Consider the following 13,224-nt stretch of genomic DNA (forward strand, 5'->3'; position numbering starts at 1 on the left):
GGCTGAGTATCTCCGCGAACCTAAGCTATACTAAATATTGGTTCCAGGAGAATTGATACTGGTATCTCCAAAAGTATGGGGTGTGTATATACTTATAGGCATATACCATATATAAAATATGGTCTGTGCGTGTGTATATAGATATATAAATAATCTATGCCTATAGCTAGCCATACACCAGTACGGCCCTCCCGCGCGCGGGCCGTGAGGGGAAGCGGCGGCGCGCCGGGGCGCCGCGGGCGCGCGCACTACCCGGCATGCAGCGGGCGCGGGGCTCGCAGGAAGATGGCGGCGCCGCTAGAGGAGTACGAGAAGGAGGCGGGCTGCGTCCCCATCCTGCACCCGGAGGTGCGAGCGGCCCGCCGGGCGGGAGCTGGGCGCGGGAGCGGGGCTCGGGGCGCGGCTGGGACGGCGTGCCGCCGTGGGGCAGGGGGGGAGTGGGGCTCGGCGGGCGGGCGGGGTGCACGGAGGGCGGGAGGTGCGCCGCCGCCCCCCGCCGCCGGCCTGGGTGTGCGCGGCGGCGGGCCGGGGTGGGTAGGGCCGGGCAGGGCGGGGAGGCGGGTGCGGGTGGCGGGGAGCAGTGCAAGGTCCACCGCCTGGCCCTCCCGTGCGCCCTCGCCGGCGGTCCCGCCCGTCCCTGAGTCGGGGGGCGAAGCAGCGGCGGGGGCAGAGGCGCCCGGGTGGTGCCGCGGCAGCGATCCCTGAGCGGCAGCCCGGGGGAAGCGGCTCGGAGGCGAAGGAATAAATGTTTCCCCTTGCGTTTGGATGGCACTGGTCTGCAGCTCACCCGCAGGTCGGGTCCGGCCCCATCCAGCCCAGCGCTCCCCGTGTGGCGTGGGCTTATTTTGAGAGCAAGCGGTCTGTTTTTTCCAGTGTGTTGGCGGTAGGAGGAATGTTTACAGGTAACATGTAGAGGTCGTTTCGTGCCATTTTTTTTACCCTTCTATTGTGCCGCCCACCTTGCAGCATGTGTGTATTCTTGAGGACTAGTATGACTGTTTTGAAATGTATTTTAAATAGTTTAGAAAAGCTTTTACGTGTGGACTTGTCACCTGATACGTTAAGGACGTATACGTTAAAGACTGTAAGAATTGATTTTTCAGCTTACAAAACAGATAAGTGCATATGTCAGGCTCCAGTTTTTGCTAAACAGATGGTATCTTTTTTCTTAAACAGTGTCTTAAAAGAATGTTAGTTTATTTGATGACTGAAGAGGCTCTGTAGGCCTCTATATGTGATCGTGTATCTTACCTACTCTGCCTCTCTAAACTGTGCTCATGACCAGTCTGTTCTGAAGGGTAATTAGCAAAGCAATAAACCCCAAGTGTCTTGATTTTTTTTTTTTTTGTTTTTGTATTTTTTAATTATTTTTGGGCTTTATTTTAAGGGATTTGTATAGACTGTTGCTACATGTTTCTTCAGCCTAACTGGAGTCAGACTAAATGCAGTACCATCGGTAGCAGTGTCTGATGATTTTCAGAGGTGACACAAGTTTTCAGTAGTGATCCACACTCTGTAGGATATTGATGTTCTTTGAAAGAAAGTGTTCTTAACTTGTGGAAGCTTCAGATAGGCAGTCTAAGACTGGAAAATGGAATAAAAAGCGTTTACGGCTTGTCAGAAAACCATTGTGTTTTAAAGATTGAAGATTCCTGTTTGTTAACTTTGAGTAATTACTGTATAGCAGACTAGAATCTCTCAATTTAAATTGGTAGTCTAGCTAGTTAATCTGGTAGAATTTTATGCTGTTCCTTTGATGCATAAAGTCAAATGTGTTTACAAAAGATGGGAAAGGAAGCTAATATATATAGCATGCTGTACCATCAACTGGAGTCTTTTAATATGCAATAATTATCACTCGTTTGGAGAGAGTTCTATTTGAGTTTTCCAGAAATGCTGAGTATCTGACTAGATCTTTTTTGTACTCACAAAATAGTGTCTACATGGATTTCAGTGAGTGTTTCCTTGTTCCCTAAAGTCTTTGTACAGATAAGCTTTAAAAGAGAAGGCTGTTTTTCATGTTGGTGGTGAGACAGACTGACTGTTAACAGATACTCAAGAAATACTCTTTTAAAAACTTACGGATTCTGTGCCATAGCAGAGCTGTATTGTCACAGACCTGCCCTCTGAACAATGCAGTGCATCTGTATTCAGTCATTTTTTTTTTGAGGGTCGGGGGCCTTGATACTTGGTGATTTCCACTTTTTTCAAGAAAATAGCACCATGTCCTTATGTAAGTAGTGACATTGGAGCATATAATCAGTTTCAACATTTGTATACTTTTAAAACCCATGCTTTTTATAGGACTGTCAAAATCTTTACTTTTTGTTTGTTTGTTTGTTTCATGGTGCTGTTGTTTATTTTAGATGTCTTTTTCAGGTATTTTTTCCATGCCTTTTTTATGAGGCTTTTGCTTCTTGCTGTCTTTTTGTATTGACTAATTTGGATTACTTTCAAATTGTTAGAAGTTTTTGTGGGGTTTTTTTTGTTTGTTTTTTTTGAAGAGATGTGTTTGTTTTTATATGGGCTCTAAGGCTTTGCATTTTGCCATGAAATACTAGAATACAATATTAATGTTGTAGGAGAGAGATTCTTAGAAATAGTGAAAAATTACTTAAATACTGGCGTGCTGGGAGATCTGTTTATTTATTTATTTGTGAAAGACTCAGTTTAAAGTGATTCAGTGACTTCGGTATGAAGAGGTAGAAATTGATGAAAATATGAATGCTTTAGGAAACTTATGTTGGGACTGCTTTTTATGGGGTTTGTGTGGTATCTTGCTGACTGGGTTCTTGGGCCTCCCTTGCTCCCTCTCTCATGAATGCAAGTTGAACTTAAGTAATGGACTCTTCTTTTCAAGGATATTTATTCTTTCTTATGAGAAGTTCAATTTAGTATGACAGTGTAGATCTCACTCTTCTCTTCTAGCTGTAAGATTACTAGTGGAACAACAAAGCTTATGAAGATAATTTTAGTGGTGAAGTACAACAAATAATATTAATTGCACATGTAATACTTGTAGAATGATCTTATAGTATATGATAAATGCTCAGAGAACTGCTGGCTAACTAATACATCTTGGAAATAGTTAGGATTATTCCTGAATGTCATTATTCCTAAAAGTCTTGCAGGAGTTAGTCTACTAGACTCAGTCTTTTTTCATTAATGATTTGGAAGTAATATCACAGTTGTCATTAATAGAACTTGCAGACAAACAAGATGGATGGGTGTAAGCAGGGAGGATGGAACTGTACAAAACCATCTAGAATTCACGTGAAGTTATGCTGGTAAAGCAGGCACACCTTAGTGCAGCTATATTCAAAGTAAATTGATGGTAAGGAACATATGCACGGGATTGTATCCCAAAAGTTATTGATTGGTAGGATACAAATATGAACAAGCACTTCAGCAGAAGTTCCCAGTATAATGCTTTGTTTAAAAATGTGTAAGAACAAGGAGAGGATTTTTGGCTGAACATGTGGTAATGCTAATTATGAAGTTTTGTCTTTAAAAATTATTGTTAAATAGTGAAGAGTATGGGAAATAATTAAAAATTATTTTAATAATGCTTTATGGTAAAAGGCCTGCAAAAGCCCCGTTCACATTGTCTAAAAAAGTGAGAAGTATCTTTTTTTCCCCTGTGTGAGTATTTTCGTACTGAAATCCAGTGCTTTATTCAGTTTATGCTTAACAAGACCCAATGACTGGAAAGTGAACTTGAATGGGATCAAATTGAAAAGCACAAAGTGGTAAATGCTGAGGATGAATAATCATTGTAACCAAGGAAGGAGGGCAGTGGTGGATTATCCAGCTGTTGATGTGTTCAGCTGGAGTTTAGATATCTTTCTAGAGATCAAATGCGAGTTTTTTAATTCTGCAACTGGATAACTGAGTGGTGTATCAAATATGTGAATATAGAGGAGTATAGACTGTTGGAGTGACTCTGATTCATATACATGAATTCTTCAGCAGGTTGGGAAGTGCATGGATGACCAAAGGGAGCCTTGTGGGTGTAGGTCTTGGAGCAGACACGGCATTGGTTGACCTGCCGTGTGATATGGTAGCTCCCTGAGGGACGCAGAGCACCCTACGATGGCAGAGTAACACTGGGCTAAGCAGTCCCTGCTGGTTTGTTTCTTTCTCCCACTGTTTAGGTTTCTGGTGACAGAATGGCAAACTCTGCTTCCTTTTATACAGTGTAGCCCTGGTATGGGAGTGCTGCTTATGCTGATTATGTTTGTTATCCTTTGAATAAGTTATTTTAGTAGGCCAACAGACCCCCTGACTTTAAATTCCTTGTATCTTCTAAATAAGAGCGAGTTCCTGATTGTTCTGTGGTGGGTGATGATAAGTTTGGATGTTTAATTCTGTAATTCAAGGGGCGGGGAGACAGGAGAATTTTAGAAAATGGATTTTGCTTGTAATGCTCTTTTATATTTGAAAAATATTCTAGATGTGGGCCTAGGATGGTCCTAACTGCCAAAGGTATTGCAGCTGTTGAGGGCTGCATCTCTTCCTAAATGGTAAGAACTATTACTGGGGAGGAAGATCTGGTTTGTTACTTCAGTGTAGTGCATTTACTGGTGTCAGGTAGTATGGGATATATTTGAGACAGATGGAAGTTACTGTTTATTACAGATTTCTTTTGGCATTAAAAAAGTCTTGTCTGAGACCTATCTTCCTGCAAAGTTGAAAAGCGATGTTAATAGTTATGGGCCCTGTTTGACAGGAGTTTTTCCCAGATGGAAGCTGTCATTCTTACCTTTGTTTCTCTCCTTATGGTTCACTTTGTAACTACCTAGGAAGTTAGAAGCGTATCCTGGTATTCCTTGTTGGTGATTTGAACAAAACAAGTAAACCTACTGTAGATAGCTTTGCTCTAATTTTTTCTGTTCAAGATTTCAGTGAAAGGCCTGACTTTACCATCCAGCTCTATTCTCTGTGGAGCTCTGTAGCTGTTGTTGGGGTTGTACTTCAGTGCAGATTGTTCTTAATTGTCCTGTACAGATACAGGACTTACTGTGTTGTTAAGTCAGGATCACTCCAGAGACTAGTCTTGCATTTGTGAGCTCATTCAAAGATCAGGTATCACTTATTATACTGCTTAAAAAGGAGAACAGAACTGTGATGTCTCAGACAAATTAGCATACTTGATATTGAAGGTTGAACCTTGCTTTGTGTATCTTGGGTAGCTTCAGAGGTTGAGGCTGGAGAGGACTGCAAATCTAATCCAACCTTGTATTGCAGGCTGAAGTTTTTTTAACGAATTCTTTTTATCACCAGAATACTTATCATAAAGTGAAAAAAAACCCAAACAAAATCTTACCATAATAGATCATTTTGCATAGCTGGGAAAGTTGCCCTCAAATATAATTAGTCTGTTTAAGAATTAAACATGTTTCTAGTCTGAATTTTATTTCTGTTAGTTACATCTTGAGAGATATCTGTCCAAACATAGGTCTGTCTGTTTATTTAAGATGCTGGTGATTATCAGATCCCTACACTACTGTTACGGTCTGCAGTCCTCCTGACCCTTTTGAGTCTCTGATGTTCAGTCATCCTTCCAGTGTTTTCATGGCTTTGCTCTCGGTGCATTAGCTGTTGGAGGAACTTGGGAACAGAGCACTATTCTGGCAGTCACACAGTTGTGGTAGTAAACACCTCTGGATGCCCCATCCCTGGAAGGTTTCAAGGCCAGGCTGGATGGGGCTCTGAGCTCTTGTGAAAGGTGTCCTTGCCCATGGCAGAGGGGTTTGAACTAGATGGGCTTCAAGGTCCCTTCCAACCAAGGCCATCCTATGATACCTGCTCATCATTCCCCACACGTATATTTGTACTGGTTTTGTTGGGAATTGCGTTACACTGGAAACTTGTACCCAGATAATGACCATCTGTTCGCAATCGTTTCTAGGATGGGTCTTCATTTTAGATAGGACTTTTGTTGATATTTAAAAAACCCTGATTTTGTCCTGTCCCAACATTCCCCAAGTTGTATAAGAAACAGAGTATTAGTTGTTCCACTTTTTCTCTCTCCACACACTCTGTGCCCTCCCCTCCGTGTTAGCATTACCTCTAACTGTTGGTTACTTCTAGGTTGCAGACAATGGTGAAATAGGGTGGGGTCAAGGTACAGGCTCTAAAGGATGCTTAGTGTTTTCATATTGACACTTCTCTGGGGGTTTAAAAATGGGAGCTACTGAGAAGATAAAGAGGGTTTTTTTGGAGCATATTCCTTAACTAGGAGAGTGTGTATAGTAGTCACAAAGCAAATTATAAGAATGAAGCTTGCTCACCTTTAGTTTTTAATACATGCAAGATAGACCACATTAACTTTCATTATATTCTAATTTTTTAATCAAAATATCAGTCCCAGACATTAACCCAAACACTTTGGACATTAACTGTGTTTGACCATTGCTACTACTTTATCAAATGAAAGTGACAGCTTTAATTTCCTATGAAGCCATGGTACTAGTCTTTGCTAGTCTGCTATATTATTAGTATTTGCTTTATTGTCTGTTCTGTATCAAAACCTAGAAAAGCTAGCAATAACTTAAAATGGTAACTGTTTATAACCCATGTCATCTTGTATCCAGACTGCAGGAGTTTCTTCTGGCTTCATGAATAGCAATATTCTTGTCTTTTGGACTATATGGTTGACCTAAACAACCTTTATTTTAAAAAAGTTTAATACTTGTTCTATTAGAAAGCATTTTATTGTGGCAATTTAAATTTTCTGGCCAGACTTTTTGTTCTGCACTTACCTAATATTTTCAAACTTTGTGGGTTTGTGTTTTTGTATTGACAGTTCTATCAGTTCTTACTTTGTAATCTTGACAATTTTTGTTAATTTCTTTTATTGCCAGGATGGTGCTTGCCCTTCTAGGGATAGGGATGTATTGTATCCTTTTGCTAGCGTTTCAGTTTTTTTGTATTTTTCTAATTTGTCATGGTCATTGTCAATGCTTCTCTTGCCATTCTTACAAAGTTGTTCTTACTTTCTTTGTAAACTGTGCAGTTTTTCACTGCTCTGGTCTTTCTCAGCAGTAAAATTGTCGCTTCTTGGGCATCTGGTAAAACACTTAAACTAGTTTTTTAACTATTTACAGTTTTTGTTATACATATTTTCTTCTGATTTGGGCAGTAATTGATTTTAAAGTTAAAAACTTGTTTTCAGACAGGCCATCTTAATGCATAAGTTATAAACATCTGGTTTGACCCAACTTTGTGTTGATTCAGTTTTCCTTTGCTTATTAAGCACAGGCCTTATTTCTCTCAGATTTTACATAAGATTAGTCTTTCAACAGTGCTTGTTTCACTGTGTTTGCCTGTTTGCCTAGGAAAGTAATGAGACTTTATGAATGTGGAAGAAAGTCTACAGAATTAAGGAGGAAAATGTTTGTTTGCTGTTTGCTTGAAAACTGAACAATACTGCCATTGGTACTTACATGTTTAGACAGGAACAGCCTCAGTAATTGATATTTCAGCATGCACACTGTCCTCTGTGGCTTTTCAAAGACAGTATGAGATAAAGATTTGACTTTCAGGGTATCCTTGTAGTTGAGAGAACACTGGGATATATTACAAATGAGACTGTGGAGCAAAGTAGAAGGCTTTTTCTGAAGTCAAAGGGAGTCTGGATGAATTGAAGCATTGGGCCTGTCATGCCCAGTATGTGGTGCAACATCAGACTACAATTTGTCTTCTGCAATTTTGAAATCTAGCAATTTCTTCCTACACTTGCAGGATGCCCTGAGGTATGTAGAAGCGTTTCCTTGGTCCTCTCTATAAGAAAGGAGGTACCAAAAATGGAGGGTAGTGGGAATGCTGTGGTCAGAACTTGGAAAGCTCCTCAAGATCAGGAGAAGATGTCTCAAGAAGGAGGGAGCGCAGTAGGAAGAGAGGGAAGACGTCCGAGCGTGCTCTGAGAACATTTGCATTGCTGGCTCTGAAGGATGCGATTTTTATGATTGAGTCTAAGCCGGTCTCAAGCCATGGTGGAACCCAGACACAGCTCCTCACCCTTCTTGGGGTGAGCTCTTGCAGTTGTGTGGCCAGTAGGTGACTTGGGGTAGTACTTGCTTGGTGAGTCTGACCTGATCTGACACTGTTACTTTGATGTTGTGAGAATGGGTAAGAGGTAATGGAGAAGGTGCAGCCAGGACCAGGAATGTGATCACCTGCCTGATGGCAGGTCACTTTTAGCTTGTCTTAAGCTGATTGTGATTTAGATGCTTTTGGCTTTACTCATATGCCAGTGATGCTTGTCTGGTCCCAGGATGAGCCAGTTCAGGGAAATAAATCAGTAGAAAATGCATCCAGTAAAAAGAAAACGCTCTGAATAACTTATTGCCAGTTTGCTAAGCCTACTCATGGAAGGATCAAGTGCACTAAAGTACTGACAGAAGGTAGACAGTGAGCTGGCAGTCCTGGTTTGGAAAGTGAGGAGCTGGAGAGAATGGGACCATTCTTAAGTGTCAGACCATGGATTCACTGAGCTGTCTCATTTGCTGCAGGAGATTGACTATTAGCATGACTAGAAGCACCTTTCATGCACTTCCTAGTTGTGGTGGGTTAAGCAGCATGTGTTTATCATAAGTGGGAATGGGAGTTTGCTTTGCTGGCTGTTGATGTAAGGCTCCATTGGCTACTGCAAGGTTGAGATGGGAATGGTGAATTGAAATTTCTTGTAAGGATTGAGCACAACTTGTACTAACTTTTTTTCTGTATCTGCCAAGGAGAAAAGAATATCTGTAGCTAGGCTGACTGCTCGTTGTGACATGTGCACTTGCTGGTGCTCTAATTCTTGATGAATGAAAAAGACATTTACCTTTGAAAAAGACTTTTAAGAATATACTTTTCTGTGAATTTTAAAAAGAGGACTGTTTTTTCTTCAAGTAGTTGAGTATCAGGGTTGAGCTAGATACATACTTGGGTGCATTTTTGAACTTTAGCACTTAGGTCTTTCAGGGATTTTTTTTTTTTTTTTACATTAATGGCTGTGTAAGCTTGTGTATTGTGAGATCTAGACCTGTGTAAATCACTTGGAAAAAGAATAGGTTAATTTTTGCCAAAATCTTTAGATTTTTGGCTCAGAACACAATGCAACACTCTGTGAAAAGAAAGCCAAAAAGATAAATGTACATGTTAATCTAAGTTGCTGACTAAACAAAAGCTTTATAGTGAGCTTTACACCATAACATTTTAAGCTTTTAGTTTTTTTAACCTTTACAGATGCTAGTAAATGTAGCTCTTTTAAATAGGATTTGCTTTTGATGCTGTGTGTGCAAATACAAAGCCTCTTGAAAAGCCTATTTGTGACGCTATGGCTTCCTAAAGTATAACACTGTTTAATTTAGGAGCATCTTCAAGGAAATGACTAGAATGCAGTTGACTGGTTGTGGGTGCTTGTTTTCTTCCCCGTTATCAGCTGTCCTTTAAATCACATGAGCTCTGACCTCTGCATAGAGTGGTTGGATTAAGGGGTCTAGTTGAGCGTCTCTAACTCATTATGTAAAAAATTAGATCTATGTTGGAGAGTATGCAGGATTATGTTCTCTGTGTGATGGCTGACTTGCTTGTGTGTGGAAATCTGTAGCAGCAAAAGGACCACTTCATGGTCCTTTATGGTTTAAGGTGAGGCTTTTCTCCATCTATTTCACCACTTTTTAAAGAAAGCATTGTCAAACTACAGATTGATTGAAAAAAAAGATTTAAGTATTTGGTACAGATTTATTTCCATTGTTTATGTATTCTATAATTAGCTTCTTTAGGGATTTCCGTAAACGAATCTTGTCTTTTAGTGTGTCAAGAAACTGTGCAAATAGACCAGAATTGTAGGAGGTAAACTGAACAGACTTCACAATATGCAGTAAAATGTAAAAAGTAATGGAAAACAGTCACAGAAATTGAATAGAAGTTTATTTTGTCGTGTCATACTTATTTTGTGTAATTTAATGCTGTAATGGGGCAGGGAGAATCCAAGGGTTAAGGACCAAAGTAAGGCAAGTCTGATGGTATATATTTGTAAGCCAGACACTGAACTTTTTTTTAAAAATGCATAATTTGATCAGTTAATAAGAAAAGTGATATGGCATGCTTTTTTCTTCCATGGAGAATGTAGTCTGGTTTAGGTGGAAATTTTCTAGCACGCGTTAGCTTAACTTTAGGTGTATGTGAATCATCCTGGTCCAGACAATCTAACAGCTCATAGCAGCTGTACACTTTGGCTCCTCAAAGTTGTGAACCTACATAGCCCTAGAGAACTCTTAACTTTCTGGGCTAGGTCTTTGTGTGAATATGAGAAGGATCAGACTGTTTCCACTTGATGACAGTCAACAGTTAGATTAGCTGTTGCAGCAGGAAATGTTGGGAGAAACTGGATTTTAGAGAAGAATGTCTGTAAAGAATTGATTGTGATTCTCTAAAACTATGGCATTTTAGCCTGTTTCTGTGACTTTGTGTGTTGCAGAATTAGTTGAAGGGGTAGGGGAAGGAAAGTTACCATAAACTTTAGAAGAAGATCTTTCATTAAAATTATTAAAATAACCGGCAGTATCTCTTTTTTGTTGTTGTCATTTGTGTTTGATTGATTTGCTTGTATTTATTTTCTAAGCATTTTTCTATTAGTGTTAGTTCATGAGTGACTGGTCTTCATGTATATAAATGAATGTGGGTGTTTATAATATGTAAATAACTATGTATAAATTGGTCTGTATAGATCCTTGCACCTTTTTAAAAGTAGGAGGAAAACTGGGAGAGCAAACTAAAAAGGTTGTAGTAAATGAAGAACAGGAAAATTGAACAGGAATTATTTAATACTAACCTCCAGTATTTCTTGCTAAATGTAACACACATACATGAGGATTATTATTTAGCTTCCCTGAAATAGTTGCAGTCACTTCTAATTTTATTATGATTCTCTGACTGCAGCCAGATATGAGAACAGTGTAGACATTAATTAAAAAAGAAATTATTTTGTTTCTGTTAAGAAGCACAGGCAATAGTATGCAATATTTTCTGGAAGGTAATACTTTTATTTCTAAGTTTTTATTTTAAAACTTGTTAGTATTTTCTCTTTAAGTCTCAATTATCTTGGTCACCATTCAGAATTTGAGTGTCTGATTTTGATCATGGTATCACTTCCTTGCAGCAACATTGCATAATGTTAAAGGAAAAGCAGTCCTAGCCATCTGTTAATGCCTACCAGAGCCATGTGTGGCAGCTGTAAGCAGCAGTTCTTTCCTCCCTTCCTTATGTCCAAGCAGGCATATTGACCTATTCATATCCTTCTGCTATGTATAATTGTGAATTATGAAATTGCTGTCTCAGAATAATTCAGTCTTGGTCATCTTTTTCTTTCATGCATACCTTCATATTTTTTTTCTGTAAATACTATTCTCAGAATCCTTAAGGTTATTTCATTTAGGCTTTTTTATTGGAAAAGATTAAAAGCTTTGAGTATTGAGAGGAAATGAGCATAACTTTACTTGTGTGTTTGGTTATGAGGAGGACTGATTGGGAATGCCGATATCAGCACAGCTTCCAAGAATAAACACTTTTTCCCCCTCATCTCCCCTGTACTTCTTGCTTTTTCCTTTGGAGTTATATTTCATATTTTGCATTATCTTCTCTTTCCCCATCTTACTGGTCCTATTTTCCAGAGGAAAAATTTTTTCTCTATGTTGTTCCTTTTTTTACCGAAACATGTCTTTTTTTTGTTGTTGTTGTTTTTAAAGCATTATTCTCTTTTATGTTTTTTTTTTTCCTGCACTGCATTACTTGTGCATCTGTGCAAGCAGTCTGCACATTTTGTGACTAATGAGTAATGACAAAATAGTCACAGATGCCTATGAGTGATTAGGGCCTTGTCAAAGGATAGTCACTGAAATGGGAAGCTTATCTAGAAGTAGTGATCCTTGGTAGGAGTGGGGGAACCAAATTTGATTCTTACAGGTAAACAAAATTTGTCTTTCTTGCAACCTTCTAAGCTAGCCAACTCTAGCAATTTCTAAGCAGAATAATTTTCTTCAACCTGTCAGCCCAACTTCTTGGGTATTTAAAAGCTGTGGTGTGTTCCATGATTGCTTAGTCAAATTAACAATTAGCAGCTGTGGAAACGTTCCTGCTACCTTCTGTTGACTTGCTTTTCCTTCCTGAGTGGCTCTGGAGCCTGTGTTTTCACAGGAGAAACAGATTCAGCTTGCTGTCCTACTAAAAGATAGAGTTTTCTATTTCTTGTTGTTGCCCCCTTCCCCTTTCCTGTACTGGAGTGGAGTGGGCGTGGTGTGACCATAGCTCCAAATACCAAAGCTGGCTTGAGTTAGGCAGCAGGAGCATGGAACCAAGAGCAGTGGGAAAGAGTGGGCAGAGGAATGACCTTTCTCTTTTAGCAAAGGTAACAACTTTGGCTCAAGTCCTACTTGGAAATGGCTCCTTGAAACAGGATGAAATAACTAGAGACTACTGTTTGCAACTTACTTATTTTATATCAGTGACATCGGGCCTCTGCTCTACTACCTTCTTACTAGTTTTCCTGACTCTCAGCTGGGGAAGAGCCATTGTCACTAAAGATCAAAACAGCAAAAATCAAGTGCACTTGGGTTTCAATTAGGTTTTCATCTTTTAATTGGCTGTTAGGGTTTTTTAACAGCTGATCATAATTGAAAAATTAAATTTTCCTGGAATAAATATTTTCATCAAAAAAGGGAAAATATTTTAACACTTGGGAAATGTTGTTGAAGCCATTTGTGAATGCAGTTTATACTCTAGGCTCAAAATGTTATGTTGCTACTTTATTATCAATCTGTCATATCATATGTTTAAAAAAATCATAGTAGTTTCAAGAATTTAAAGTATATTCCTAAAATTTGTGTGAGGGCGTGTGAATTTAGGGGAGGTTCATTCTTTTAGGTGGGAACTTAAAAGCCTAAACTCATTATTTTTCACTTTTTAATGCTTATTTCTGTTCCTTTAGTAGTGGGAGTCAGGTAATCTAGATCATTGTAGGATTTAAAAGTTAAGCTTTCTCTTCTGTCCAGCAAGTTGGAGGAAGTAATCGCTATTTTGTGTGTTACTATTTTTTGTTAACTCTGAAAAGAGATACTATGTAAATGTCATAAGTGTGATTTCTCTCTATCTTAGCTGCTGCTGCAGAATGACCCACACTGGGCAAATTGCCCCCGATGTAGCACCACTGCGGGTGGTTCTGCTGGGGCTGAGCAG

The 13,224-nt window shown here is 39.4% G+C and overlaps 1 protein-coding gene across 1 annotated transcript in view; it reads left to right on the plus strand.

Annotated features, from left to right (window-relative positions):
* Positions 1-256: 256 nt before the first annotated feature.
* Positions 257-13,224, plus strand: part of ZDHHC17 (zinc finger DHHC-type palmitoyltransferase 17) — a 67,805-nt gene continuing 54,837 nt past the window's right edge. Inside the window, exon 1 of the mRNA XM_010413715.2 lies at positions 257-348. Within this exon, the coding sequence (XP_010412017.1) occupies positions 286-348 (63 nt within the window). The 5' untranslated portion in view covers positions 257-285. The remainder of the gene's footprint in view (positions 349-13,224) is intronic.

Source organism: Corvus cornix, chromosome 1A (assembly GCF_000738735.6).
Source record: "Corvus cornix cornix isolate S_Up_H32 chromosome 1A, ASM73873v5, whole genome shotgun sequence".
Lineage (NCBI taxonomy): Eukaryota > Metazoa > Chordata > Aves > Passeriformes > Corvidae > Corvus > Corvus cornix.